A 27,593-nucleotide genomic window follows, 5' to 3' on the forward strand; every position below is an offset into this window, starting at 1 on the left:
TGAACATATATCAAGTTTAATGATGATAGGCTTCACCATTTGCTGATCGATATTGTACAGAAATATTAAGTCAAAGCTCCTTTATTAAAGAAACAAGGCAAGTACGCAGCCTTTAAGATTTCTGTAATTTCCTAGAGGAAAGTCGACCGCAGCCAAGTGAAATGATGTTCCTTTTGAAAATCTTTATCGGAGAAGTTTTAATATTTGATGCTGATATTTAATCTGACAGCACACTTAGCTAGAGAATGAACAATGACAGAAAAAAAAACAGCAAACAAAATATTAATATAAAATTCAAACCATGAAATCTGAAACATTTAGGTACGATGATACAGACTGAAAGATCTAAAACTAATATGCAATTATTTTCCAGTACAGTTTCCTCTCTGGCGTCATTCAGTATTGGGAATATTCCTTGGTCTCTAGTTTGGCAACAATTCGCTCCAACTGTCGTTTAGCTTCACATTGTGGGAAGTTACCCATTTCATAGTATTGTGGAGCAATCTTCACCAGCCTGTAAGAGAAGGGGAAGAAGGTGTAATTCAGATAGACTACCTTTACTACACTGACAGTTTTGCCCACTCCCAATTACACTGAGAGGTATACGCAGTATTGAATCATTTTAAGCTTTGAACACAACCTATGTACCGGTATTTGAATCAGGAATGCATGTTGCCATTACTATTATGTACGTGTACAATTAAACCAGAGGGAGTGTTCTGTGCACTTGCAGATAATGGGCTTCTTTTGTTGTAGTTTTACTCTCATGATTGTCTATGTGGTGTTAAATGTAAATGTCTCATTAACTATACAATATTCACCACGGGATAACACACAAACGTATACATGAAAAAATGCTATAATATAGAATATAGATATAGCTCTGCAAACATTGTGACGCATCGTGAAAATGCCTCTTTTAAAGCGTGGCCCATTGACCACAGGGATGGGGATACACGCTGGCGCTGAATGAGTTAAGTGCTTATTGCGCAAGCTTATCTAAACTCTGAATCCAGCACTTTGATTAAACTGTTGTCAAAATTAACTGTATAATATGACTTATAAAAAAATATATATACAAAATGTATACATACCATTCTGGTTTGATGTCTGTGCAGGTGCGGATGTAGTTCTTGGTGGTGAGGACAAACTCGTTGTAGAGAACCCACTCAGGCTTATGGTCCAGGACTGTAGACGGGTGCAGTTGGACCACCTGGTTATCTTTGACTGTGAGGTAATGACCTGTCCGCTCCAAATGAGCCACCTGCAAATTAATTTAAAAAAAATTAAAAAGAAGATTTACAAATATCTGCCACTGATTTTCCTAAAAGATTATGGGTATTCTAGTGTCAGTAAAGATTTTTGGTAGGGATGCACCAATATATCATATTGGTATATATGGTGGTATATGGTGGTACTATAACAAGGAGTCAAACTCATAATTGCTCTGGGATCATTCTTTGAACCCAGCCCTACTCTTTCCATAACTACAAAAAGCTCATCAAAATAAACCATAAACCAAAGAATGATTTCGGATAGAGAGGAAGATCTCATCATGCTTGTTTTGCTGAAGAGGAAAGGATGTGATGGAGAGTTTTGGAAGTTGGTCCAAGACATGTGTAACATGGATGAAGAAAAGCCATGTCAATACTCCTGTATGCGAGCTGTGAAGGCCGTGATTACTGATAATCCAACACATAAAGAGGCTGGCAGTATCAGAGGCCTTTCTTTTCCACAGACTATTTGGTTAATCGTTCAGACCACCCATTCTATTGCAGTTGCTGTGGACATGCTCTTAGAACACATAACAGTAGCTGAACATCAAACAGTACATAGTATTCCATCGCAGACATCTTGGTCGGCAATTAACAGCTGAATGTAATCGACTAGCAGGTGATTATCAATTAATGGCAACTGTGGCCAATGAGCAGAGGCGTCGCAAAATACAAATTAAAAGATTATGTTATCTTTCCTTCCAGGTGAGCAAAGGAAGGAAGAGCAGGGCATTGTGTGAACTCCTCTCTCCGACTGTAAGACTTAAAACACCTAATCTATAGCAGACTACAAAGAGTGACACGTTCAGCCGAACGCACAATTAGAGGGGGGCTTCCCACCCTCCAGAACATTTACAACAAGCGGTGCAAGGGGAAGGCTAAGAGAATTATTAAGGACTCGAGCCACCCGAACAACTGCCTCTTTGAACTGCTGCCGTCAGGCAAGCGATACCGGAGTCTTATGGCGAGCACAGAAAGACTCAGAAGGAGCTTCTATCCCCAGGCCATCAGGCTGCTAAACGAACAATAATCGCTAAACGAACAATAATCACTATGCAACAACCATCAAATGCACACAGCACACACACCCACACGCACACACACACTCACTCAAACAAACAACACACTGCAGCACCCACTCTCCACACTTTAGATCACACAAACACACTTACACTTTATATTTATTGATAAAGGATTTGCACTACAACTCGTACACCTACTGTGAATTGTACCTAAACTGCACCTTGTCCATTTATGCCTTGCACTATATAGTATTGTATATTAGTACACTGCACAGTATTGTATATTGTATGGTAACTACGTCTACGAACATTGTACATATGTCTAAACTGAACACTGTGACCTCTTTTTTTTCTTCTAATTTTTACTATGTTTTTATTTCATACTTATCTTGTCATGCACAGTCTCTGGAGCGCAACAGTAAGAAGCATTTTGTACAAAAGTATTCTGTACTTCTGTATGACAACTATTAAAGAAACTTGAAACTTGAAACTTGAAACTATATAGTATAGTAGTGTACATACTCATTACCTTTTCATTCGTAAGCTTAGCATTGTATTGTATCTTAGTACTTTTATCATGTCTATTTTATTTCTATTCTATTATTTGTATTTTTATGCACAATCAAAAGCAGGCATGGCCACCTTCATTTCACTATACGTCTCGTGTATGTATGTGATGAATAAACCTCTTGAATCTATGTGTTGGCTGACCTGCATGAAGAAGCCGGTGCAGAGTGCTCGTCGGATGTTGATGTAGTAGTCTCTGCTGGTGAACTCTGTGCTCCGGCGGGGCAGGTTAAAACGGTCCATGATCCTGGACAGCTGCTGGCGCACATTGTCAGCTGACATCAGCGAACGGTAGTTGACAAAGTTGTCATAGCACCACTGGTTAGACTCGTGGTCTGGGAGAGAAAAAGGGTAAAAGATTCTAAGTCATCACGAGTCTTCATTTTCGGGATTAGTCAAATAAGCCCTAATCAATTCAATACCAGCCTAGCTTTTATGTCAGATTCTACATTATACATAAGCGCAAACTGTTCTATACCAGATAAATCATTTTACACAATTTTTATTAAATTCTAAAATTATATTCTAAACTTGCTACCAGATGTAAAAAGTAAATTCCATCCATTTTAAGGATTCATGTTATTCCTGTTCCCGATTACAGTTCAGTCAATATTTGTAAATCTGCACCTAAAGCTAGAAATCTGAGAACATCCTCGAATGTGTGATGTCACCTGCATGTACAATCTGGAGCTTCTCCTTAAACCCTCGTTAACCCTCTGTAGTGTGGCCGTGAAAGGGTTAACCTCCTGTAGTGCGGTTGTGAAAGGGTTAACCATTTGTCGTGTGGCCGCGAAAGGGTTAACCTCCTTTATTACATGGCGTTTTCACGTTCACCGAACTGCTTGCTTGTGATTGGTCAATAGCGCGCATCAGAGGTCAGTTATCAGACAATAATGACCGCTGTGGGACAATAATGACCGCTGTGCGCAGCTGTTCGCAATCAAGCCCACTGACAAACACTGTTTCAGTGCAATCACACACACCTGCCGGGCTGCCCGCGATAATAATAATCACTTTATTTGGGCTGACAGAGCCACAGAACTGCGATTTGTCAAATGAATTAGGTATATTGTTAGTAAGTTAGCCATGTAATAAGCGGGATAATGTATAGCTTTACTCGGTCATCATCGCAAAATAATTGACCTTCACTGACGTTTAAAACACCTCGCAGAGGCGGCTCGGTATTTTAAACTACGTGTCGGTCAATTATTTTGCGACAATGACCTCGTAGCTATACATTATCCCTTACGTATTGTCGCAGTAGTGTGGTAGGTCAGAGGGTTCTCTCCGATCTCCAGCTTTAGGAGAGAGTGACGCATGTGCACAAATATCGACCAAACTATCCCATGGCACAGGAATAACCCATGTGAATACATGGAGATACCGCCGCGTTCGACTGTGGATGTAAAGTAGGCTCACTTTGCTTGAAGGCATGGTAGACGTTGAGCAGAGTCAAGTGATCCCCGTCGATGTGAGCAAACCTCATCTTGGACTCGTCTGCTGCCTTCTTAGCCTCCGTGGGGCGGACAAAGCACTGTGGGACTAAACAAGGTTGGTATGGGCCCCAACAAAGCCGCCCATAGGGATGAGTCAAGCATTCATAAACAGTGGAGCAAAGCCTATGATGCTAGGGTTCTCGACACAGAGCGTCGGGACAGGGCAGGACCACAAGGTGTATCAAAGGGGAATCTGCAGTCTTTCTCAGGGTCATTCCCAACTGCGCAGTATTTGGCTATTAGCTTGTAGAGGGGGTCAATTAACCACATCTGCAAAACAAAAGAGTTTTCACACAACTATAAAGTGTTAGGGACAGATGCAATGTCGAACAAACCCAAGATGCAGAAGTAAATACCAGGCCTACAAGACAACATGAAGCCATATACAAGGACAACCAGAGGTGGAAAGTATCTTACAACTAGTAACTGATCCAGTTGTGTTGATGATGGTGTGTATATGCATTAACCCTGTGTGCTCATAATGACCGGTCACATTATATTCTAAGGAGCACATCAAATGTAGTTATTGGTTAGATTTTGACTGAAGGGGTCAATTTATTTCAACATGTCATGCATAAAACATATTAATAATTACTTCTGTATTTTATTGAGCTACGTTTACTTGAATTACCGGTATCTTCCAGACAAGTTCCCTCACTCAGACTTAAGATACAATTGGAAATTGGATAAAACGGTATTTCGAATTGAGGAATATATTGCAGTGTCCTTTCCACCTCTGCTTACAACAGAACCTAATTATAGCCATAATCACAGACCACGGACAGAATACTATCTATAATTCAAAGCACATACTGTATATTTAGCCCAAGGCATTCATCATCAGTACAAAAGATTCAATGAAAAGCATATTCAGCTGAACAATGACAGGAAATGAAAGTGGTTCCTGCCCTACCCATTTGCTTTGGTGAATAAAGGCTTAACACAAAACGGATTTACTGGCAAATGAAAACACTTGGGCCAGATAGTGGCCTAGAAACTCTTTACGTTTTAAATCTAAAATGTAGAAAACCTTCAACTTGTTACATTGTTATTGTCAATATCCATGCTTACATATTAGCACCATGTCTACCAAAGACTCAAGGGAATGGACAGCCGGTGAAATGTCCAAATAACAGAAACACCGGTGCTCAACTTTTCCAACTCATGATACACATTTACACACACGTTCCAAGACGCAGCTGGAATGGCTTCACTAACATGTGTCCACAAGAATATTCCCAAAATAGCGCACATTTAATGGAATATTATTTATAATATTCGTTTGCCTGTTAAGATAAACCGGTTCGTTGTCCGAGGTTCAGAAGAAGTAGGTTCCAAGTATTTTTCTGGATTACCAAAAGGTAAATCAGTGCCCTCTGGATTTTTGTATCGCTCAACCAAGACTTCTGGCACAGGGCTTGATGCTTATTCCCCCCCCCCCCTCAGTGTGGTTGGGTATCGTTTGGGTTTTATCAATTGATCAATTCCCGTTCTGCTTATTAAAACCGGTTCTTATCGAATCTTAGTTCGGTTTCTAATATTTTTGGTAGGGGAGAAAATTAAATATCAAGAACCAAAACTATTGTACCTTTCATTCTTGGCAGATTTAGGTTATAGTCAGTAAATTGTGAACCATGACATGACGGCTCGACTGTGCCATCACAGGAGGAGATAACCCGAGTGCAAGCGTCAGCGTTGCTACCGCAACATACAATGCACGGAGGGTTGAAACTTGAAGCAAATGCTTCATCATATCGGAGGTGCTTCCTCGCTTGCACAAGATACTCTTGCTGCAGGTACTGCATTTCGCTGTATTCCATCTGTTTTGTGAAGCTCAGCTGCTGTTACCACTGACCGCTGTTAACCATGGTCCAGCTAAAGTAAACTGGAGTCTCTTCTCACATGCTTTGCTGATGCAACCATGTAACCAGTGAAATGACGTTCCGAGCAACAGGTCCTGGCAGTAGAGTTGATTTTTTGCTCAATGCAGCCACTGACCTATATAAACCGCAGGATGTAATCTTTACTAGCACACTGTGCTCGTAGCGTCTATTTTTAGTCACAAATGTGAGTGAAACATTTGCACTATAAAGCCCTGTGGTACCTTGCTACTAGGGCTGAGTCCAAACGTTCGAACATTCAAACCTTTGTTCGTTACGTTGGCATTCGAATTCTAAATCAACATTCAATATTTTTTTTCTGTTTAAACCATGGGGTTTTTCTTCACAGTTGCAGATAAAGATTAGGCTACAGAAATATTATAGTATTAAAAGAAACTGATGAGTTATATTAATTAAAGAAAGTTGATTTAGTTGGGCTGGGGCTTCTCCCTGGGCTGGGTCTGGAAAGTTGATTTAATAAAGAAAAGACTAATTTAATCAGATTAATCACTTTATTCAAAAAAAATTTCATTTGTTTTATTTTATTCGATTAAAAACAAAGGTTCGAACGTCCGTTCGAAAAAGCCTGACGAAGTTCGAATCCCAAAAACAGGCTTCGGGGACAGCCTTACTTGCTACAGTAGATTTATTTTTGTTCCAGGCAGATATCAAGCGGTATGGCTATGGTCAGCTCCAAAAGGTAATTGTATAGCAAATTACCAAGGCATTTCTACATGTTCGGGCTGTATTATCATTATGGCATGACTTGACATCCAATGCGATACAAGCGTAGAACCACAATGTACAAGAACGGATCACAGCCCAAACATTTAGGATTTCTCTGTGGTTAAACGGCAGGGTTGCCCTGGTTTTCTGATGGTGCTGGCCTACAGTAGGCCGGGTGGATATCAGCCCAATCCTGGGCATTACCTGACAGCATGGCAGTGATGGAAAGAATCTCGTTAGAGCAGTTAAACTCGCAGCTGGCAATGACCATCTTGGCCAGCTGGGGGTCCAGGGGGAACTCGGCCATCATGGAGCCCAGCTCCGTCAGGTCGCCGTCGTCATTGAGGGCCGCCAGATAATTCAGCAGCTCTAGGGCCCGCATCAGCGTCTCGGGGGCTGGCGTGACGAAGAGGGAGAAAGGTGAAAAGATCAGAATATGGCGAAGTAAGCCACCCAAGGGAGGCAGTGGTTGTGGTTGGAGGATCAATCAATTGAGATGAGTCCGTTGGAAAGGTATCCCTCACCTGGTGGGTCCATGAAGTCAAAGTGCACCAGGTCATCGATGCCAAGCTTCTTCAGCTGCAGCACCACGGAGCCCAGGTTGGACCTTAGAATCTCAGGATACGTGTTATCCTGGAGAGTGAGAGTTTACAATGTGTTAAAGGTGCTGTAAAGTGGTATCTTTTGGTTACAATGTGTATGAGGGCCGACGGTTCACTCTACTGGTTAAAGTTGCTTACTCGTGAGTAGTAAGTTCATTGATAAAGAAAAATAATGTCCACAGCCGCTCCGGTGTAAAACAAAGATATCCAAATTGTTTATTTCTCTTCCACAGCGAAGTCTTTCTTTACAGAAGTGATCCTAAAGCTATTTTCCTAAACTAAAACTTGTTTGGCCGTTTACTGCCACGAAATATTCACGTCACTACTACAAGGTAAGAAAACTGTATTTTCCCAGTCTCCAAAATCACAGCCGACTCGACACATGACAAAATTCCTCCACACCTAGGCAACTTGATTTTATTTGTTTTATTATTCTAATTCGTGACCTGTTCCGTCTAAATGTTTAAATGTTGAGCGATTTGCAGTGTCAAATTTCCCACAGGATAATAAAAGTATTTCTATTCTATTCTACCTGAATGCCGTAAAACTCAACTTGCCGGCAGGCTATTTCCACAGCCAATCGGTAGGCAAGGCACCCTGGTCTAGAAATGCAGGCTTCAATCTATGTTGTTTAGTCTATCTGTTCAGTACTGCTCAGCACTGTTTCAAGATGCACAATGAGCTCTTCTTCTTCTTTAGAATTTCCGGCAGTGTAGACGCATCGTGGCGTATTACTGCCCTCCGCAATTCTTTTGATGAGCTCTTCTTCTTCTTCTTCTTCTTCTTCTTCTTCTTCTTTCTTCTTTTGAATTTCCCGCAGGCGTATTACTGCCCTCCTCAGTTCTTATACTACGCTAGTGGTGTGCCATAGTTAGGCCTCTGGTAAACCAACTTTTGATTGTTTACCCTCTTCTTCTTCTCATCTTCAAAACACACTCTCCTTCTTCTCTGCTCCTCTTGCCTGTCCAATACTAATAAATAGAATTGTTGAATATATATAGATACACAAATGTTCTAGAATGTTTGATTATGCATACTGTGACATCACAAATGTTCTAGAATGTTTGATTATGACATCACAAATGTTCTAGAATGTTCTATTATGACAAATAAGACGGTTCAATGACTATCTAAATCCAATCAATATTCCTAATGCCGTTTCAATGTAAGGTTATAAAAATAAACATATAAACATTCATATAATACAATAACCTAAATATACAGCTACGTCCCATTGTATTCTGAAATGTAGACCTAAACAGTGTAGCCAACTAAGCCAATAGAAATAAGGTATAACTCATGAGTGCTTTGGCTCCTCTACAATGTGTGTTAAATTACATTCTGACAGCGGTCACTGATAAGAGTGTGTGGTCAGTAACATGGGTCTCCCAGTCCCTCCACTCCGCAGTAAACAGAAAATACATTGAAGAAGTCTTGCCAAGCCACATTTGCTTATTGCACTGGCAGATTATTTTACTTGTTTCAAGCACATATTTGCTTTTATTTCTTATTTTTGTCAGACCATTTTTGCAGTGTGGAGTTCTCTCTCCTGATTGGATAAAGTGGGAACGGGATACCAGAACATTTATTTTCCGTTTACTGCATAGTGGAGGGACTGGGAGACCCATGTTACTGACCAAACACAGAGCTATTATTTGAACGTGTAGACCACTTATTTTAACAAATAAATACCACTTACAGCACCTTTAAATGTATCCCTCACTATGACACGTTTGTGGAAACAAAAAACAATACCATATATAACCACAGGGTTAGCTAACCAGAGTAATATTAATTTCCACAAACTTAGCTCCTTTTAACTTTTCATCTACCTTTAAACTTAATACATCTGCATAGCGTACAGGGAGTGGTCAGGGTGTTTCCAACTGTGACGGCTTACCTGCATCTCTGTTTTGTAAGCCTTCTCTGTATAGAGGCGGAAAGTCTTCCCCGGTCGTGTTCTGCCAGCTCGGCCTGCCCTCTGCTGGGCAGAGGCTTTACTGATAGCTGTGACCAGCAAAGACTCCACTCTGATACGAGGATTGTACACCTGGAAGCATGTTGGAAAGGATTTTAAAAGTACAAGTGGTGACGTGAAATTTCCATATTTATTTTTTAAATTTTTATCTAACCTTTATTTAACCAGGCAGATCAATTAAGAAAAATTTCTTATTTACAATGACGGCCTGGCGAGAGGACAAAAGGGGCCTCTTTTTTTTGTATTATAGAAACTAGAAAAGTGACAGACGATACATACATCAGAGGTATGGGAAATAAATAAAACACATCAAACTAACCAAATTACAAGATATGTAATACATGAAGCAGAACAGACAAATTACAGTTAAAAGGCTGGCTGAAAGTTGTGTAAATCAGATTCAGATTTCAGATTCAGAGTTTTATTTGCCACATGGAAGCAATTCAATCATACAGTTTTCATACAAAATCATAAATAATGTTCTACCATGGGCAAAAGGAGAAGGAAGAAGAAGAATTCTTAGTTACCTGCCCACTATTCCTAAACTAAACAGTTACAGGTGTGCATGTGTAAACAACTCAATAGAGTGCTTAAAAGTAGTGAGGGTGATCAATTCCAACTGCTGGGAGCAGCAAATTGGAAGGAGAATTTACAAAAGGAAGTGTTAAAAGCATTGCTTATGTGTTTTACAGAACCTTACAGCTAAATACAGATTCTAGACATTGCAAACTGTCGTGAAATATAAGACCCACACAGTTGCAAGTTGGTTAATATATGCAATAAAAAGATTTAGCCTCTTACCTTTTGTTTGGCAAATCCAGGATCAATGACAAACACCACACCATCAATTGTCAGCGATGTCTCAGCGATGTTTGTCGACACCACAACCTAGTGAAAAAGCGGTTGTAATAATCAACAGTGTGAAAAATACACCTGGAGCGATCAGTAGAATTGTGGTGTAACTGTTTTGTCCCGTCTCCCTGTCTTCCTATGACTTGCTGTCCTGGAGTGTTGACCGGAGTGTTGGACGTCCCGTGACGAAGGCCGGGAGATTGCGACCCCCTCTGCGTGCCCCCCTGTCTTCGGAGGTTTCGTAGTGGTGACCGGAGTGCCGGATGTCCCGCGATGATGTCGGGGAGTTCGCGACCCTCTCTGTGCCACCCCCCCTTCCCCCTGTCTCCGGCTGTCCCTGAGCAACGACCGGAGTGCTGAATGTCCCGTGACTAAGACGGGGAGGACGTGACCCTCTTGCGCCGCCCCTGTGCTTCAAATAGATCCGCTATCAACTCTATCTTTAATTTTTCAAAATGTACAGTTGCTATTGCATGCACTCATCTGTGTTTCACTACACACATGAGTGCATGCTTACCAACTGTCCGTCTGCAACACTACTATCACCGACATCTAAGAAGGGAGATCCCCCCTTGAACGGCCCTTCTAAGGTTTCTCTCCTCCACATTGCCTGTGGAGCTTTTTTCCCTATTGTTAGGTTTTAGTGAGTTTTTCCTTACCTTCGCGTGGGGTATGTCTGGGAGTGCTTGCATTCTTTCATTTATTTGCATTCTAAAAAATGTTTGGACCCTATGGTGTTCTTGTTCTGTTCTTGACTTATTGTTATGTTGTCTTCTTGACTTGTTTAAAGAAGACCTGTACGGCCCATGGGGACATTAACGTGTGTTGTCGGGCCCTATAAATAAATTTGATTTTGATTTGATTTGAACATAGTTGACTAGTATATAAAATAGTTTTGCATATCAACACAGTTTACTCGCAATTCTCGCATACAAGAGGGTATAAAATAAGCACAATTTTGTTTCATGTCTACCAAAAGCTAATTTCTTTCAAAACGCTGCACTCAATTTGAAGTTACTAAATTGAAGTTTGTAACTGCACCGGCAAATTCACCTATGTGTTCATAGGTGGGCTATCTATTAAGTTTGGGAATGGCTATTGTCCTCATTAATGCATCTCCCCAGCATGGTCACAATTAGGGCTGTCCCAAAAGCCTGTTTTTGGGATTCGAACTTCGCCAGAGTTTTTCGAACGGACATTCAAACCATCGTTTTTAATCATGCAAAATGTGCTCCTAAATAATTGTTCTGGTTCAATACCGTCGAGTCTTGACTTTAGGCACATAGTGCACACATTTAAGCATATAATGTAGCGCATATGCGCATATAGTAGTACCTACTTACTGGTCACGGGAGGCTTTAATAACTTTTGGATGATAATCCATTTTGATGAAACAACATCTTTGTTGGCCGACGGCTCCTGCTATCATAACGTTAGCCAGCTAAATGTGCATAGCTTAATTAACGTGCATAACATACCTGTTATTGTAAGTAACTTGTGTCCCGCTTGGAACTGCATACACTTGGTTTAATCCCAACGTCCATTCGGAAACGTTGTATTATGAAATAAGACGGGTGAGTGTGAGTCTCTCAACTCTCTTTTTTGCATGATTGATTTGATTCATTTCCTGATAATGTATGACGGTGACCCCTCCTAATCCCGACTAGACTGTGTTGTTGAGTCTGTGTTCGCGCGTGAATTATTGTAAACACAACATAGTACTGTGATATTCTGATATATCACATTCTGATATATATTTTTTGGGTAAAATAAATACTAAAAATAATAATAATTGAAAAATAAAAATGTTTAAAGCGGAGGTTCGAACCCATTCATTAATATTTGAATGCAAACGTAACGAACGAAGGTCCGAACATTCAAACGTTTGGGCTGAGCCCTAGTCACAAGCTGCCAATTTGAGAAACTAAATCTAGGAGAATGGACCCATCTCAATCTCAAACGCATCAAAGACTCTAGTCACCCAAACAACTGCCTCTTTTGAACTGCTGTGGTCAGGCATGCGATACCGGGGTCTCATGGCCAGTACACTACAGAGAGACTCAGAAGGAGCTTCTATCCCCAGGCCATCACGATGCTCAATGACAATGACACTATTTAACCCATCATCTACACTCACAGCACACACATCCACACGCACACACTCACTTTAAATAAACACTCACGTAACACCCATTCTACTCACTTTATATTTATTAACAAAGAGATTTGCACTACAACTCATACCTCATTGCACCTTACCCCAAGTTGTACCTGATCCCATTGCTGCATTGTACCTCACTGTTACTTTTTTTTTTTTTAACTTTGTATTGTATATATTATGTATATTGATTGACCAAACACTTTTTGTACAGTACGTACTCTTGGCTTTGTCTATTTTATACTTTTTATCTAGCACACTCTCAGGAGCTCATACAGAAAAAAGCATTTCATGGAAAAATATTCTGTATTTTACTATGACAACTATTAAAGAAACTTGAAACTTGATCTGTTGCTTTCCTCCAGAGTTTGAGACGGGAACGTTGGAGCTTTACCATGATGTGGGGATTCTATTCAGCAGTGTTCTAGTTTGATGCTCATGTCTGACCACTAAGTGTGTCCGACTCTTACCACCAAACCTGCACGGACTACAACGCGTGATGTATATCATGCCCGTTAGGGTACCTTGTGTATACCGTTTACTTTTGCTCATCACATTCAGATTCCAATTCTTTATTGCCTATATTTATTGTAACTGATGTAACCGATAACTGATCCCACCTTTGATTACACTGGTTCCTTTTCTCATATTCAGAGTTAATGATAGTTTATACGGTTTATTTTTTTGTAATCTTTCCTCAAATGTAATTGCCTAGATTTATGTCTTTCTACTATTACACGGTTTATTTTTTATCTTTACTATAATTGTATTGCCTATATGTATTTCTACTATTACCATGTCCATACCCGTACCTCCCCTCCCCCATGCTGCTATGAGGCATGCGTGTTGAAGACGTACCTTTCTTCCTATGGCACCGCTGGGCTTCCTTGGAGGGGGGGGTTCAAAGATCCTCTGCTGCTGCTGTGGGGGAAGCGTGGAGTACAGTGGGATGATTTTAATATCTCCCACATCGGGTCCGAGATCATCCACCTCGCGCTTGATCCGTTTACAGGCCTCATCGATTTCCTGAAAGAGATTGGGATTCAGTTCAGCGGTTTTGAAGAAATAAAATGATTTATTGTGAAACTTTTGAGACCGGACCGATCGTACCGGTGACAACAGGAACCGTGGTTACATGCAGGCCGCAAATCTGGTTATGGGTTGAAATGGATCGGGTCAGCTGTTTACATGCAGAGATCACATGGGTATGTGCTTGTTATCATCTAAGTGGGCTATAACCTGCTTTTTGTCAGCCGCAGTTAGGTCTCCCTCTTCTTTTATGGAAAATTGGTGGTCTGAAGAGAGTATAAATTAATTGTCGGCAATGAGACAGTGGCTCAGGAGGTAGAGCAGTCATCTGGTAATCCGGAGGTTCCCGGTTCGATTCCCGCTTCTCCCGGGCAGCGTGTCAAAGTGTCCTTGAGCAAGACACTTGACCCGAACTGCTCCCGATGAGCAGGTTGGCATCTTGCATGGTTGCCTCTGCTGTCGGTGTGTAAATGTGTGAGTGAATGGGTAAAATGTGAGGAACAGATTGTAAAGCGCTTTGGATAAAAGCTGCTATATAAATGCACCATTTTCCATTCTTTTACCAATGAAAATCGGCACATTGCCATCGGATGAGTTAGGAAATGCTTACCGTACTTTTCGGAATATAAGCCGCGGCTTTTTCCCCCATTTTTCGACCCTGCAGCTTATATAACGGTGCGGCTTATATGTGGACAAAACCCGAAAATCAAAATATTGCTTTTTTTACTGCATTGAAATGTTATTTATCTGTTCCCTTATTTACTTAATACAACTTGTAAATTAGTTAATTCTTGTTATTTGTCCGACAGTATTGTGTCCCAATGGGAGTCATTCTCTGTAGAGGTGGGAGTTATTCTCTGTAGAGGTGGGAACTTAAAGCTCAATATAAGAACGGCCATGCACCACCACCCACAGAATCTAGAAAGAGCAATCAATCTGTCAATCCTTTCCGTGTCCGGGCCGGGTGAGGTTTCCCGTGTTGAGTCAAATTAAGTCGCAGGCTCCACTCCTTACATATGGTAATTAAACATTAAAACACATGCGGCTTATAGTCCAGTGCGGCTTATATATGTACACATCATTCAATTTAGCTGCTGCGGCTTATATTCAGGTGCGGCTTATAGTGCGAAAAATACGGTACATTGGATTTGTCTGATATAGGATAATTTACATGGAGCCATCAGGCTAGAACTGCTCCCCTTGAACATGTTTCTCTAAAGAAAGGATAGCGGGTCCTTCAACCAATTCAACATGTCAAGTCCCTGACAAGGGCTCCAGTGTTTAGACGAGTTTAGACGAGTTTAGAACTACAAATGGAGTTAACTTGGGCTCAATCAGTTCCAGTTGTCATTTTATTTTTCCAAAACGAAAAAGGACAAACAGAAACAACACAAATTTTTTTTTAATCCTCTTTTTCTCCGCCTGATTTTCTATTTTTCTCCCCATCCCAATTTAGTCATTTAGCCAATTCCCCCCTCCCCTACCTGTTCCTCCTACTGGTCGGTACAAGGGAACCCTGAAGTCCACCACATGCTTCCTCCGACACATGTGGAGACAGCCAGTGGCTCTATTTTCACCTGGCAGCGAGGACGCTCATTGGTGAAGCGTAACGCTGCATTCACCATTTCCGGCCTTATATATTCGCTGAATATATAAAGAAAAGAAAAGAGGCAAAAAGAAAAAATAACAAACTAAATAAATGAAAAACACAAATTCGAATGAAAATAACACAAAACAAAAAAACACAAATTCCCACCATCTCCTCCACCTTTCCTTCTGTTGTCTCAGTACGTCAACCTTTCCATCACATAGATCTCATGGATGACTTCCATCTATTCTCCCTCCATCGGCACCACCTGACTCATCCACTTCCTAGTGAGAGTGTTTGTTTTTGTTTTCCGTTTTTGTTAATTTTCTTGTTACCACTTCATCCAATTGGACTTTTTTTTTATCTTATTTGTTTTTTCCTGTTGTTACTGTAACTGAGGGGTACAATTCCCTGACTGTATTGATAAGTATGGTATCATTAAACCACTACCGATTATGTACTTTAACTACTGGCCACACAGTACATGATATAGATATGATGAACACTTTCCCACCATGAAACCAAGTCCACACAAATGTATAAATCGAATATTTTATATAGCAAAGGGTATATACAACGTTCACTTAATGACATTTATGATTTGAATGCACTTGTAAGGCAAATTAGTATTCGTAGGCAAATCAACATTGAATGTCCAATCTCTGGTTACGCAGGAAGCAAGTATACAACCTGGTTCTTTAGGGAACTATAGCGATGGTACTTAAATGATTATAGCTGGATATACTAAAAAGGGGGTCCCGCTGGTTGTAAGTCAGTAGGGGGGGGGGGGTTAGGAGAGCCGCTGGCGATATCCCATCTGGCCAACGATTTCTTGGGAGAATTCAGAGTGCTGAACACGGTGCCCACAGAACCTTGGTCCACAGATGAATACAGCTGGGCCCTCTTGTAGACGGTAGCTGCCGGTCCACAACGAAGAGACGTGAGGCGACCTCACTCGGGGTAGAGCGCCGTCTCACCTGGACTCCTCTCGGGGGGTAGTTCCAACACTTACCAGTGTTGGCTGTTATCCATGGCATAAATCAAAGCACCCAAAGCAAGTAGATAATCCAAGCCGTGTAGGGCTCGCCGTCGTCCGGGTAAGGTAATCCAATGTGCAGGTCCACTCGTCCTGGCCCAGAACTCCTCGGATGAAAGCACCACACGTGGTCTGCCCAGCCTGGTTAAGACTCTAGATAACGCGAGGAACGATGGGGGTACTGCTCACTTTATAACTCTAACCGAACGATGCACCATACATAATAGACTATTATTAACTTAATAGAAATACGTCCCACTCGATGGTATAGTGCCAAACTATGACAATTCAACTATTAATCCACACGATGTCTCAATGCCATTCTGAGGCCAAGTTGACCATACTGCACCACACGTGTATCGTGGGTGAGGCTTAACGTCTTGCCACTAGGTTGGAGGGTAAAGAACTAAGGGCTAAAGGACTAAAAGAAAGTTCTACTTTACTTGCGCCATATATATATGCGCTGTGAACAAATAGTACCATTCGTATTTCGCCAGACGTATTCCTACGCGGAACCGGGCTAGTAACGACATGTTCGTCGGCACGATTGAACTTGAACCAAGGGGCTTGGCTGCTGGCGCCAAGTTCTTGTCCAATGAGAGAATGAAACTATTATGGGCTGTTAGTAGACTAAAGGGATATTCAGTGTATATGTACAAGGAATATACAAGGGATATCAAACGATATACAAATACTATTAAATATATATCCATAAATAAATATATATATTCGGTTTAATCTGATCCTTCACAACAGTTACTATACACATATATTAATAATTTTTTCCAAAAAAAAATTTACCCTCTCTTTTATATAGCTTCTATCTCCTTGTACAGTGTCCTTGAGTCTGAGAAAGGCACTTCTCTCTTCAAATCCAATTTATTATTATTATTATTATTATTATATAGAGCCTTTTTGGTTGCCATCCTTAACTATTTGATTGCCCATAACGAGATTTATCGGGTTATCAGCGCCCGGGTTGAATGCCCATCACGAGAATATTCGTTTTTATTAGCGATCTGAATTCATATTTCATCAACCGAGTCTACCGTTGGTAAGCCTGCCCCACCGCCTGTTCCTTAATGACAAGCAAGCAGTGCAAGAATGCGGAAGCATTCTACCGTAGTGGCGTGCGGTAATGCGCCTTTCATTTTCCTTCGCCCAGCGCCCAGGTGCGTGCACCGGCGGCGGCGTGCTCGCTCAGGTGCGTGCGTGCGCCGGCGTGCTCGCGCGAGGTGCCCGCGCATGCGCATGAGATCCCGCCTTGGTTCGACACGAGCGGAGCTCAATATATATAAGTCACCGCCCCTTATTCAGTATCCAGAAATAGCTCAATTGGCAAGACTGCATGGCTGTGGATCCTACGGCTCGTTTGCTGGCGAGTTCGAATCCCATCAAATATTTTTTTTTTAACGTGTATTCTTTCGCCTGTTAAGGTTAGGCATGGTTAAGGTTACGGTTAAGGTTAGGCATTGTTTCGGAGTTGGTTAAGGTTAGAACGGTTAAGTTTAGGCGCTGTTAAGGAGCTGGTTAAGGTTAGAGTTTGTCAAAGAGAATGGCAATATTCTTTCTATGGTTAAGGTTAGGCATGGTTATGGTTAAGGTTAAGGTTAGGCATTGTTTCGGAGTTGGTTAAGGTTAGAACGGTTAAGTTTAGGCGCTGTTAAGGAGCTGGTTAAGGTTAGAGTTTGTCAAAGAGAATGGCAATAGACAGCCTATTTCCGCGCGACAGCTCCCAAAGCGGGCCTGAAAAGAAAGGCGCTTTACCGTAGTGGCGTGCGGTGACGAATGCTTCCGCATTTTTGCACTGCTTGCTTGTCATTAAGCTACACGCTGCCCCACCAGGCGCTCAGATGTGAAAAAAGCGCCCCCTATCGTCTCCCAGATGGCAACGCACCCTTTTGGATTGGACTCAATGAAAATGGAGAAAAATAAATCCGGAATTCACATTTTACCTCTCACGCATGCAACCGGAGCCGATCAGACCCATCCTGGACCCTCAGCACAGCGTGTAATATGTGTTTTAGAGTATACACGCGTGGGATCAATAAAAGGATCGATTTTTGGAATGGCGATCAGGAATTGGAATAATCCATTTGGATACCATCTGATCTCAGGTAAGGAATCTATTTTACCAGTCTTAGGATAATCAGACCTTTTTTCACGGAGATATAAGCTTTCCCCCTATATGTGATATGGCTGTTTTGACTGTGCGAATGATCAGGAAATAAGAGAATCGATTTACAGCTTGCGGCACCAGCGTGCATACGTACACATATACTATCGATAATCTAGCGTTTATTTGAAAACGATTCATAAATATGGCGAAAAATGACAACGTTCTAGAATATTACAGTACATCAGCTTTTATCAGGGATGAAATCCCTGAACCCTACCGTCATAGGCAACTACCGTCCTGTCTCTCTTCTCTCCTTCCTTTCTAAAACACTTGAACGTGCTGTATCCAACCAACTTACTGCTTATCTCTTACAGAATGACCTCCTAGACCCTAATCAGTCAGGCTTCAGAACTGGTCACTCCACAGAGACAGCCCTCATTGCGGTCACAGAGGCACTTCACTTAGCAAAAGCGAAAGGCCTCTCCTCTGTCCTGATTCTCCTAGATCTATCTGCAGCCTTCGACACAGTCAACCACCAGATCCTCCTCGCGGCCCTCGCAGTAATGGGAGTGGCTGGCTCTGCGCTGACATGGTTGTCATCATACCTCAATGACCGCTCCTACCAAGTGTCATGGAGAGGGACCCTGTCGGCCACCCGCCCCCTGCGGACGGGTGTCCCCCAGGGCTCGGTTTTAGGACCCCTCAGGGCTGTACGCTAAGCTTTTTCACTAGGGGCACACTTGCCCCTAAATGAGAAATTTAGGGGCAAAGAATATTTTTTAGGGGCAAATTTTTAAATAACTATTTTACCATTATAGTAGGGCTGGGCGATATGGCCTCTAAATGACACAATGCATTGTCCGCCATGCATTGTACCCATCCTTGGGCCCAGTCTTGCCAGTGCTGTAACCCTATGGAGATGTTTACCTTCTTTGCAGGGCTATAACTTTTGAAATATTATAGCTATATCGACATTACTATGGCCCATTCAACATCGGGTATCTATCGTTCCGGATGTGGGAACGTTATATTTTTTCATTCATACATTGTCGTGTTAATACCGTCGTGAATATAAGTATGTTTTTAAGGTTTTCTGCAGTAATTCCTAAAACGCGAGTTATAGGCCCTGACGCATATGATAGATTATCGATTGCAGTTTCTTTCCTATACACGCTATATTAAAAAATGTAAATGTATATGATCGGTATACATTATGCTTCATCATGCGTGAAGGAAAGGGGGGGGGGGGTCATTTATAATTCCTTGATCGTCAGTAGCGTCTTTTTTTACTATGGGTTGATACGTTGATCAGATGGATTGCCGTGAAATGAATAAACAATCGGGCTGAAAATAACGTTAGATTCCTCTTACCGTTCGCCGATGAGACTGGAGGAAAAATATTCAAATTATTTGACGTCGATCTGCTAGATCCATTTCCCGTTTGTATGACGCAATAAACACCGAAATCATATTGATTATTGCGTTTCGAAAGCGATCCCAATGCACTCAAGTGTGTATCTAGATCCACGCTACAAGATATTACTGCCGGAGGATTCTCCCAGATGCACCGAGCGCCACTTCCGGTTTGGCTTGGAGTGTAACTCGCCCGACATCCACCAGGCGGCGGTATTGAGGCGTTGCAATATCAGAACAGGGTCCAGCTGCAGTAGCGGAGGGAGGCTGGATGAATTATGAATGCCATGGCGAAAAAATTAAATATTGATCCCAAACTAGTTTCTGGCGCACAACGCATGGCGGGCAATAACGAGTATAGTCGTTTTTGGTGCACAATGTGTTAATATGTTAATATACTTGGCGTCGATATCCCTTATATCTAAATCTATTTTCCTCCAAGTACATCACTTAAATTTGTATGATATTTCTACTACCGTAGTCTTTTTTCCATGTCCACTTGTGTCCATAGGGGGAGAATGGTTGGGTAATCCCACACCGGGGGGTTTCCAGGTCTTACCTCCTGCCCGGTGAGAAAGAGAAGGCAGTCCCCCTCCTCCTCCTCACACATGTGGATCTGGATGACGGTGCGGATGGCGGCTTCCAGGTAGTCGCGCTCTGGCTCGGGGGTGTAGAAGATCTCCACCGGGTGCGTCCTCCCAGGGATAGTCAGCAGGGGGCAGTTGTCAAAGTAAATCTGGAACTTTCCTGCGTCTAGCGTGGCACTCATGACGATTACCTGTATATGGAGGGAAAACTGGTTGTTTACTTGTGTTCCGAACAAGGACACACAGTGTCATAGATGCAAAGCACATTTCCTGTGAGCCTACCACGAGGGGCAGAGCGGCAAACTGAGGGGGAGTGAGTGAGTTACTGTTTGAGTGAGTCAGTGACTTCGCTGGTCATAGAGATGCTGCTTCGCACCTAAAAATCCTACTAGTCAATTTGATTAAATCATCATTTCATGAAACACTTCAGTGTAGGGCTGGGCGATATAACGATAACGATAAATATCGCGATATATTTTAATAATCGATATCGAATATCGAAATTAAAAAAAAATCGAAAAATCGTATTTTTTTTTTTTTTTTACCTGCAACAGGGCAGTTTTAAAACCAGAGACAGTGGACAGACTTGTCTTTCTTGCCTGCAACTTAAAGTAATGGCTTTGCTTGTCCAAATGACAATACTGACCAAATTCAGATTTATTTTTCTCTTGTCCATTTATTTTGTTTGCTTTCTAATTTAAAATACAGTTTGAAACCGTCTGTATGTACACTAGCTCTGCTATGTGTGCTAGCAGAGCTAGTCTCCAGTCACGAGTCACGGTGCACATGTGCGGTGGTTTGTCCACCAAAAAAGCGCCAAAAGATCGAAAATAAACTAGCAGAGCCAGAACTGTTCAACTCCTCTGGAGCCACAGCCAGCAGAGAAGCCGGTTTACTTTAGCTTTTAAACCAGCTGCAGCCTGAGAACTGGAGTGTGAGGGGATGTAACACTAAAGATGGGGCAATGACAAAGAATTGCTGCAAAATAAACATACATCTGTTGTTAAAAAATAATTTTTTTTTTTCTTTTTTTTTTTTTTAATTTTTTTTATACTTATAACAATTCGATGATTATCGATATCGAGAAATAAAATAAAATTATCATATCGTTATCGCGATATGATTTTTTTCCATATCGCCCAGCCCTACTTCAGTGTATTCATTATACCTTCACTATTGAGTCACATATCAACTCTTGATTCCTCAAGATTTCAAATCAGGGGGAAAACTGTAGCCAAATTTGTCGGTACAAAAAAGGCATCAATAACAAAATGCAACATTCAACAGCACGCGTACCATTAGAAAGATCAAACAGCAAGAGAAACTATAAGACATCTGCTTACGGGAGAGTGATTCAGTTTCTCTATGAATCTACATCAACTCTGGATGTTAAAATGGAAATCTGGCTTTAAAGCAAACTATGTATTCACACAAAGTGGAGTTTCTGTGGTTTATGTCTCAACAAGCAGAGAACATTTGCAATCCGTGTCAGTGGGGGCATTTTCTATACAGCAAGACATCCATAACAGCTTTCACTTGTCTCTTTCGCTCTAAAATCATTATGAGAATGATGAACATTTAAAAAAAGGCAGGGAGATATATGTGGGATACAATGCGTAAAAAATTATAAATCAACTAGACTTTTAGACAGTCTAGTTGACCAACGGTTGAGATTCACACATTTTCATTATGGACACAGCAGCCTCGAAGGAGGATCGATGGAAGGAAGTGGAAAATCATTTTAAGCCGCTTGAAACACACACACACACACAACACTAAGGGATAGTGCAATTATCTTTTATACCCCCCCTGTTTATGTTTATGTTTATGTTATGTCTATTATGCCTTACTCTTGTTTTTATATTTAATACTGTGTTTAGGACTGTGTTTTTATGATCTAGGACTGTGTGACGGCTAGCACCTAGGGCTGCATTTTAAATTTCGTTGTAACATTGTAACAATGACAATAAAGATCATTCTATTCTATTCTATTTTCCACTGCATGTTATCAACTCGATTCAACTCCGGTAACGTTATAGTCGAGAAGGTCCGAAGGTACCACACGCTAAATTGTCCGTGCGGACCCCCCAACCCATAGACAGTTCCAACTCACCGAATTACGTTAATCCACCAGTTTCACAATAATTACTGTGTTGCACTCAATATTTAAATAATGTTAGTCTAAATAAATGTAGACAGACAATGCACGTGTTTTAAAAATAGAATGAACAGAGCAGTGTTGTTTTGTAACAGTACAGTGTGTTAGTTTGATTTATGCTGCATTTTATATTGATGGCCTTCTAATTTGTTTGTTTATTTATTTATTTTAAATAACAGTGACACTTTTCCGTTTGATAAGAAATCCAGCCATATTCCTTTCATTTCAAATACTGCACTTTAATTTCAAGCGGAAAACAAATCTTTCCATTAAGAACTGACAATCAGGGAATTTAAACATTGTTGACATTGTTTTTGTGTGTTTATTTTAAAGAAAGGAAAGTCTAGTGCTGGTTGAGCATATGCATACTTTATGTTGAGGCTTTGTCTATAATGTGGCCACAAAAATAGAAAGGTTTAATTATTGTTTGTTTGTACTAAGTTAATACTTTGACAAATATAGCCTATATTTTTCAGTCAGTTCGGTCTTTGTGTGCCAATCATGATTTAAGGCAAACCGCTGTAAACTTTTTTTTTTTTTTTTTTTTTTTTTTTTAAATGTCCCATGCATTATAAATGTCATTTTTCAGTCTCTAGCATTGTATTATAGTAATAGGAGTTCATATCAATGTGTTTTAGGGTCTAAATACCATATTGGCGAATTGCTCCGTTTCAGCCCAACCCCTCTGTGCCTCTAGTAAATCGGGTCATTTTGATTTGAAGTCCCTGAGCACGTCACTGGGCGCTGTGGATAGACACAGTGATGCGATTGGCTCTGTGGTTGGAGCTAATGCCCGCCCCCATTCTACCTAGACTAGACAGCGAGTGGATTATTTGTGTAAATAAGGTTATACGCCGACCATTAAGAAAATACATGTTAGTTTAGGAATAAGGGGCAGGTAACTATATAACTATAAGATTTATTCTTCTTCCTGCTCCTTTTGTCCATGGAATGACTATTTATGATTTTTTAATGAAGAAACTATGATTGTATTATTCCATGTGGCAAATAAAAACTCTGAACTGAACTGAACTCTCTCTCTCTTCCCCCCCCTCCCTCCCTCCCTCTACCAGTGCAGACTGTGGTCTGACTGTCACTCAAAGTGCTTATGGGCGGAGCCAGGCCATAACAGCCTGATTTCTCGAGGCTGAAAAATGATGGTTTCGAGTACTTGATTAGAAATATAAAACAATGAATTTTTTGGAAAAAAATATTACAAATGTCTTCAATAGACTAACAGGAATTGTGTAAAGTTGCCCAAATAGTGCTAGGAATAGCAGTGCATAGCCCCTTTAAATAAATGAGAAGCATGTTTACATTTTTTTTTTTTTTTTTTTTTTTAATAAAAAAATAACGTATATCGAACCAAACCGAAAACCGTGACCACAAAACCGTGATACGAACCGAACTGTGGATTTTTGTGAACCGTTCCACCCCTAGTTACCGTTTTTATGGTGCACTACAGTTGTTTTTCCTAGCAATTGACCAAAAGTAATCTCAGTCAGTCGAGCGTAAAGATCAAACAACCCATTGCTCAACCAACAGAGGGTCAGCCGTAGTTTGACAAATACCTTCAGATCTGATCTCTGCCGGACGACCTCCTTGAGGACGCCCATGAGGATGTCTGTGGCCAGAGTTCGCTCGTGAGCCTCGTCCAGGATTATGACACCATATCGCTCCAGCAACGGGTCATTCATGGCTTCTCTGAGCAGCATACCGTCTGTCATGTATCTGCACAAAGACATAACCATTGTTAAGATCGAGTGTGTGATGGTTTGAAAACAACTGGAAGACAGACTGCCGTATAATTAGGCACAAGACTAGCGAGGCTTCAATGACATGCACCGGCGCTTACTTCAAGATAGTCTTGGCGGAGCTGCAATCTTCAAATCGGATGGAGTAGCCTACTTCCTGCCCAAGCATGACGTCCATCTCATCTGCCACCCTTTGAGCCACGCTCATGGCTGCCACTCTCCTGGGCTGAGTACAGGCCACAACCCGCTTGGGACCAGGCACGCCTTTCAACAGGTCCACACACCACTGTGGGATCTGCAGGGGGAAGAGCCGACGGTTATTGTGAATTCCGATAGAATCAAATCTATTCAGGAAGAGGACGGTATGGGCCAGGAGGACAATGGTTGTTACTTTACATGCTCTTTTGTTGTGCAAACATGCCAATGACAAGACAATGAGAGTACATTGTACAACAAACCTGAGTTGTTTTTCCAGAGCCCGTCTCTCCTACAAGCACAAAGCTCTGTTGACGGGTGATGATGTCATTGAAGCTTTCCTTGTACTCCCACACCGGCAGCGCTAACCGCTTCTTAAGGATCTCATAGTAGCGTGGTGTGTGTGGCAAGTTAGTGAATGGGTTGATCTGCTGGTTCGTGGCCATCTGCTTGAGGGCTGGCATAGTTGACCCTAGAGGCGTGCTGTTGGGTGGGAGACTGGTGGGCTTGATATCCCTGTCCCGGTCTCGATCGCGGTCCCTGTCTCGATCTCGGTCCCTGGAGCGATCCTCCCCCCGGTCTCTGTCACGGTCCCTGTCTCTCCTGTCAATGAGAGAAGTAACGTTAGTAATGTCGTTGCTGTGGTGGTCTACAATGGCTGGATATATTATGAGGAAACACAGATTAAGTATAGATATCCAACATTTAACAGTTGATTCTCTATGATGCTATTAACGGGGGGGGGGGGGGGGGGGGGGGGGGGGACACATTAACTTAACGTCTGATAACATTGATAGGACAGAGTCTAAATGGGTCAAGCAACATTTGATTCTGAGACACTAACATTGTTGGCATTAGCTAGATAGTACGTCCCGTTGTATACATGACTTTAACAACCGTTATGATGTTAGCCAGCACACTAATGTTATATTGGTAATCTCAATATCCTCGTTAGCCTCAAGCGACACCGGAATCTGTCACCAGATTTTGATTAATTGAAAACGGGGGACCCCGATGTAAACAAGACGAAAGTCTCTCTGGTCTGCATCCCCATAACAATTGTGTGTATTGAGTGAATGAATGAATGAAAACTTTATTTAACAGATTGCAGAATGGGTACAATATGAATGAATGAATGAAATGAATGAATGAAAACATTATTTAACAGATTGCAGAATGGGTACAATACAGTACGGCTCAATACACACAATGCAGACCAGAGAAAGACGTTTGTCTTGTTTACATCAGGGTCCCCCATTTTCAATTCATAGTGACATTTATGACATACACTACATACATGACATTTATGGCATAGGGACATACATGACATACAGGTATATAGTACTGTTACATTTGTGACATATACGATATGCAAATATACAGTACTGTTACCCATAGTCATAGATCCTGACAGAGAGTATATACATATGATGGGAGGGGACTGTACATTAGGAGGGGGTGGGTGGGAGAGAAATATACATACGTATGAGCTGTACTGTATTGTACCCATTCTGCAATCTGTTAATACAATTTTCAATCAATCAATCAAACCAGCGTTTCGGATAGAAAATGCGAACTATGGTTCAATCGCCCCCCTCACTGAGATGTGTGTCGCTATAGCTAACGTTAGCAACACACGTGCCCCACAGCCGTGTGATCGCGAGTCGAGACGCCGATGCTTCGTGCTGCTAACTAGCCTGTCAGCTAGCTGCACTAGCGCGGGGTATTATCATTAACCAGGGTGGCCTTCAATGGAACGTTACCGTGCCTGGGGTTCGATTAAAGGCGGAAGCCATGTTAACGTACAGAGCTATAGCGTACAATGGTAGCTTGAGTTAGCTAGTTATTCATATTATAGCTGCTGACGTTACTGAGACAGAGTGGTGTTGTTGGCTTGATAGTTCATGTTAGCTAGCTAATACTAGCAATAGCCAGTCAACGTTAGCGTCAACTATCGGCGCGCATAACTTACCCCTCGGACCTCTTTTTGTTAGAGGAATAGTCGTCACCCAAATCTAGACGATGTCTTTTTGACATGTCTGGGGAAATAATATATTATTATGTTTTTTATTATATATAGCCGGTTAGCTAACGTTAGCTTTGTGAAAGGGGAAGAAAGGATGAATCATAGCAACGCGAGATTGGTGATGATTTCCTGCAAAGAAATGGCTGCCAGGCAGACTGCAGCCGACAGGCCATTGGACGGACGGAACAGCAGCGCGACGCGTTATTTTTAAACCTAGCCGCATTTTGCGGAGAAGCTCTCTGATTGGCCACTGACATGTTTGCCCAATCGCGTGACGAGCTGTATCTTTGCCCATTTCCGGGTCTAACAGCAGCAAACTACCTAACGCCTATTTTATCGAGTAGGGTCGAGCTCGGAAGTCCTGTGGCGGTCGGAAGTACCAATCTGGACCTCGAGGCTCCGAGTCTGCAGCTGGACCCTATTGATTTTATCACTGGTTAAGCTTAGGAGACTCTTTCGAAGTTGGTTAAGGTTAGAGTTTGGAATCAGGGCTGGTGTTCTATCGCCCTGCTCTAAGACAAACTCTAACCTTAACCAACTTCGAAAAAGTGCCTAAGCTTAACCAGTGTAGAAACCGGCGTCGGCCAATCAGAGAGCGTCTCCGCAAAATGCGGCTAGGTTTAAAAATAACGCCAGCGGCGACGCGTCTATATTAAAGCCAGCCCAAGAGTGCTTCCGCATTCGCCTGATTGGCCCCGGTGACGCAATGAATGAATGAAAACTTTATTTAATAGATTGCAGAATGGGTACAATACAGTACGGCTCAATACATACAATTGTTAAGGGGATGCAGACCTGAGAAAGACGTTTGTCTTGTTTCCATCAGGGTCCCCCATTTTCAATTCATATAGACATTTATGACATACACAACATACATGACATTTATGGCATAGGGACATATAGGTATTTAGTACTGATACATTTGTGACATAAACGGTATTCAAATATACAGTACTGTTACCCCTAGATCCTGACAGAGTATATACATATGATGGGGAGGGGACTGTACATTAGGAGGGGGTGGGTGGGTGGGAGAGAAATATACATACGGCGGGGAGGGAATATATACATGCGGTGGGGAGGAGACTGTCTATTAGGAGGTGGTGGGGGTTTTGGGCATTTACGGTGGCCAG

The 27,593-nt window shown here is 41.8% G+C and overlaps 1 protein-coding gene across 2 annotated transcripts; it reads right to left on the reverse strand.

Moving 5' to 3' along the window:
* Positions 1-26,587, reverse strand: LOC311232433 (ATP-dependent RNA helicase DHX15-like). 2 transcript variants are annotated; one of them, XM_084319230.1, is made up of 14 exons: positions 26,407-26,587; positions 24,698-25,037; positions 24,341-24,534; positions 24,057-24,216; positions 20,300-20,518; positions 13,414-13,476; positions 10,347-10,433; positions 9,468-9,617; positions 7,490-7,598; positions 7,170-7,361; positions 4,283-4,405; positions 3,008-3,198; positions 1,095-1,264; positions 1-514 (listed from the first exon to the last, which is right to left on the reverse strand). In XM_084319230.1, the coding sequence occupies exons 1-14, from the start codon at positions 26,469-26,471 to the stop codon at positions 397-399; spliced, it is 2,181 nt and encodes a 726-aa protein (XP_084175356.1). In that variant the 5' UTR covers positions 26,472-26,587; the 3' UTR covers positions 1-396. The 2 variants fall into 2 exon arrangements, with proteins under 2 accessions (XP_084175356.1, XP_084175355.1); XM_084319229.1 differs by having other exon boundaries at positions 13,414-13,581.
* Positions 26,588-27,593: the final 1,006 nt, after the last annotated feature.

The sequence above is a fragment of the Notolepis coatsorum genome, assembly GCF_963971535.1.
Source record: "Notolepis coatsorum genome assembly, chromosome: 7".
Taxonomy (NCBI): domain Eukaryota; kingdom Metazoa; phylum Chordata; class Actinopteri; order Aulopiformes; family Paralepididae; genus Notolepis; species Notolepis coatsorum.

What these genes read in the sequence shown, in the direction of transcription:
- LOC311232433 (XM_084319229.1), bottom strand. Translation starts at nt 26,471, where the DNA reads ATGTCAAAAAGACATCGTCTAGATTTGGGTGACGACTATTCCTCTAAC. An exon ending in TCTTTCTCACCGGGCAGGAG is followed by an intron (nt 13,582 to 20,299) that starts GTAAGACCTGGA and finishes AATCTCTTTCAG; the next exon opens with GAAATCGATGAGGCCTGTAA. An exon ending in CTACCATGCCTTCAAGCAAA is followed by an intron (nt 3,199 to 4,282) that starts GTGAGCCTACTT and finishes TTTCTCTCCCAG; the next exon opens with ACCACGAGTCTAACCAGTGG.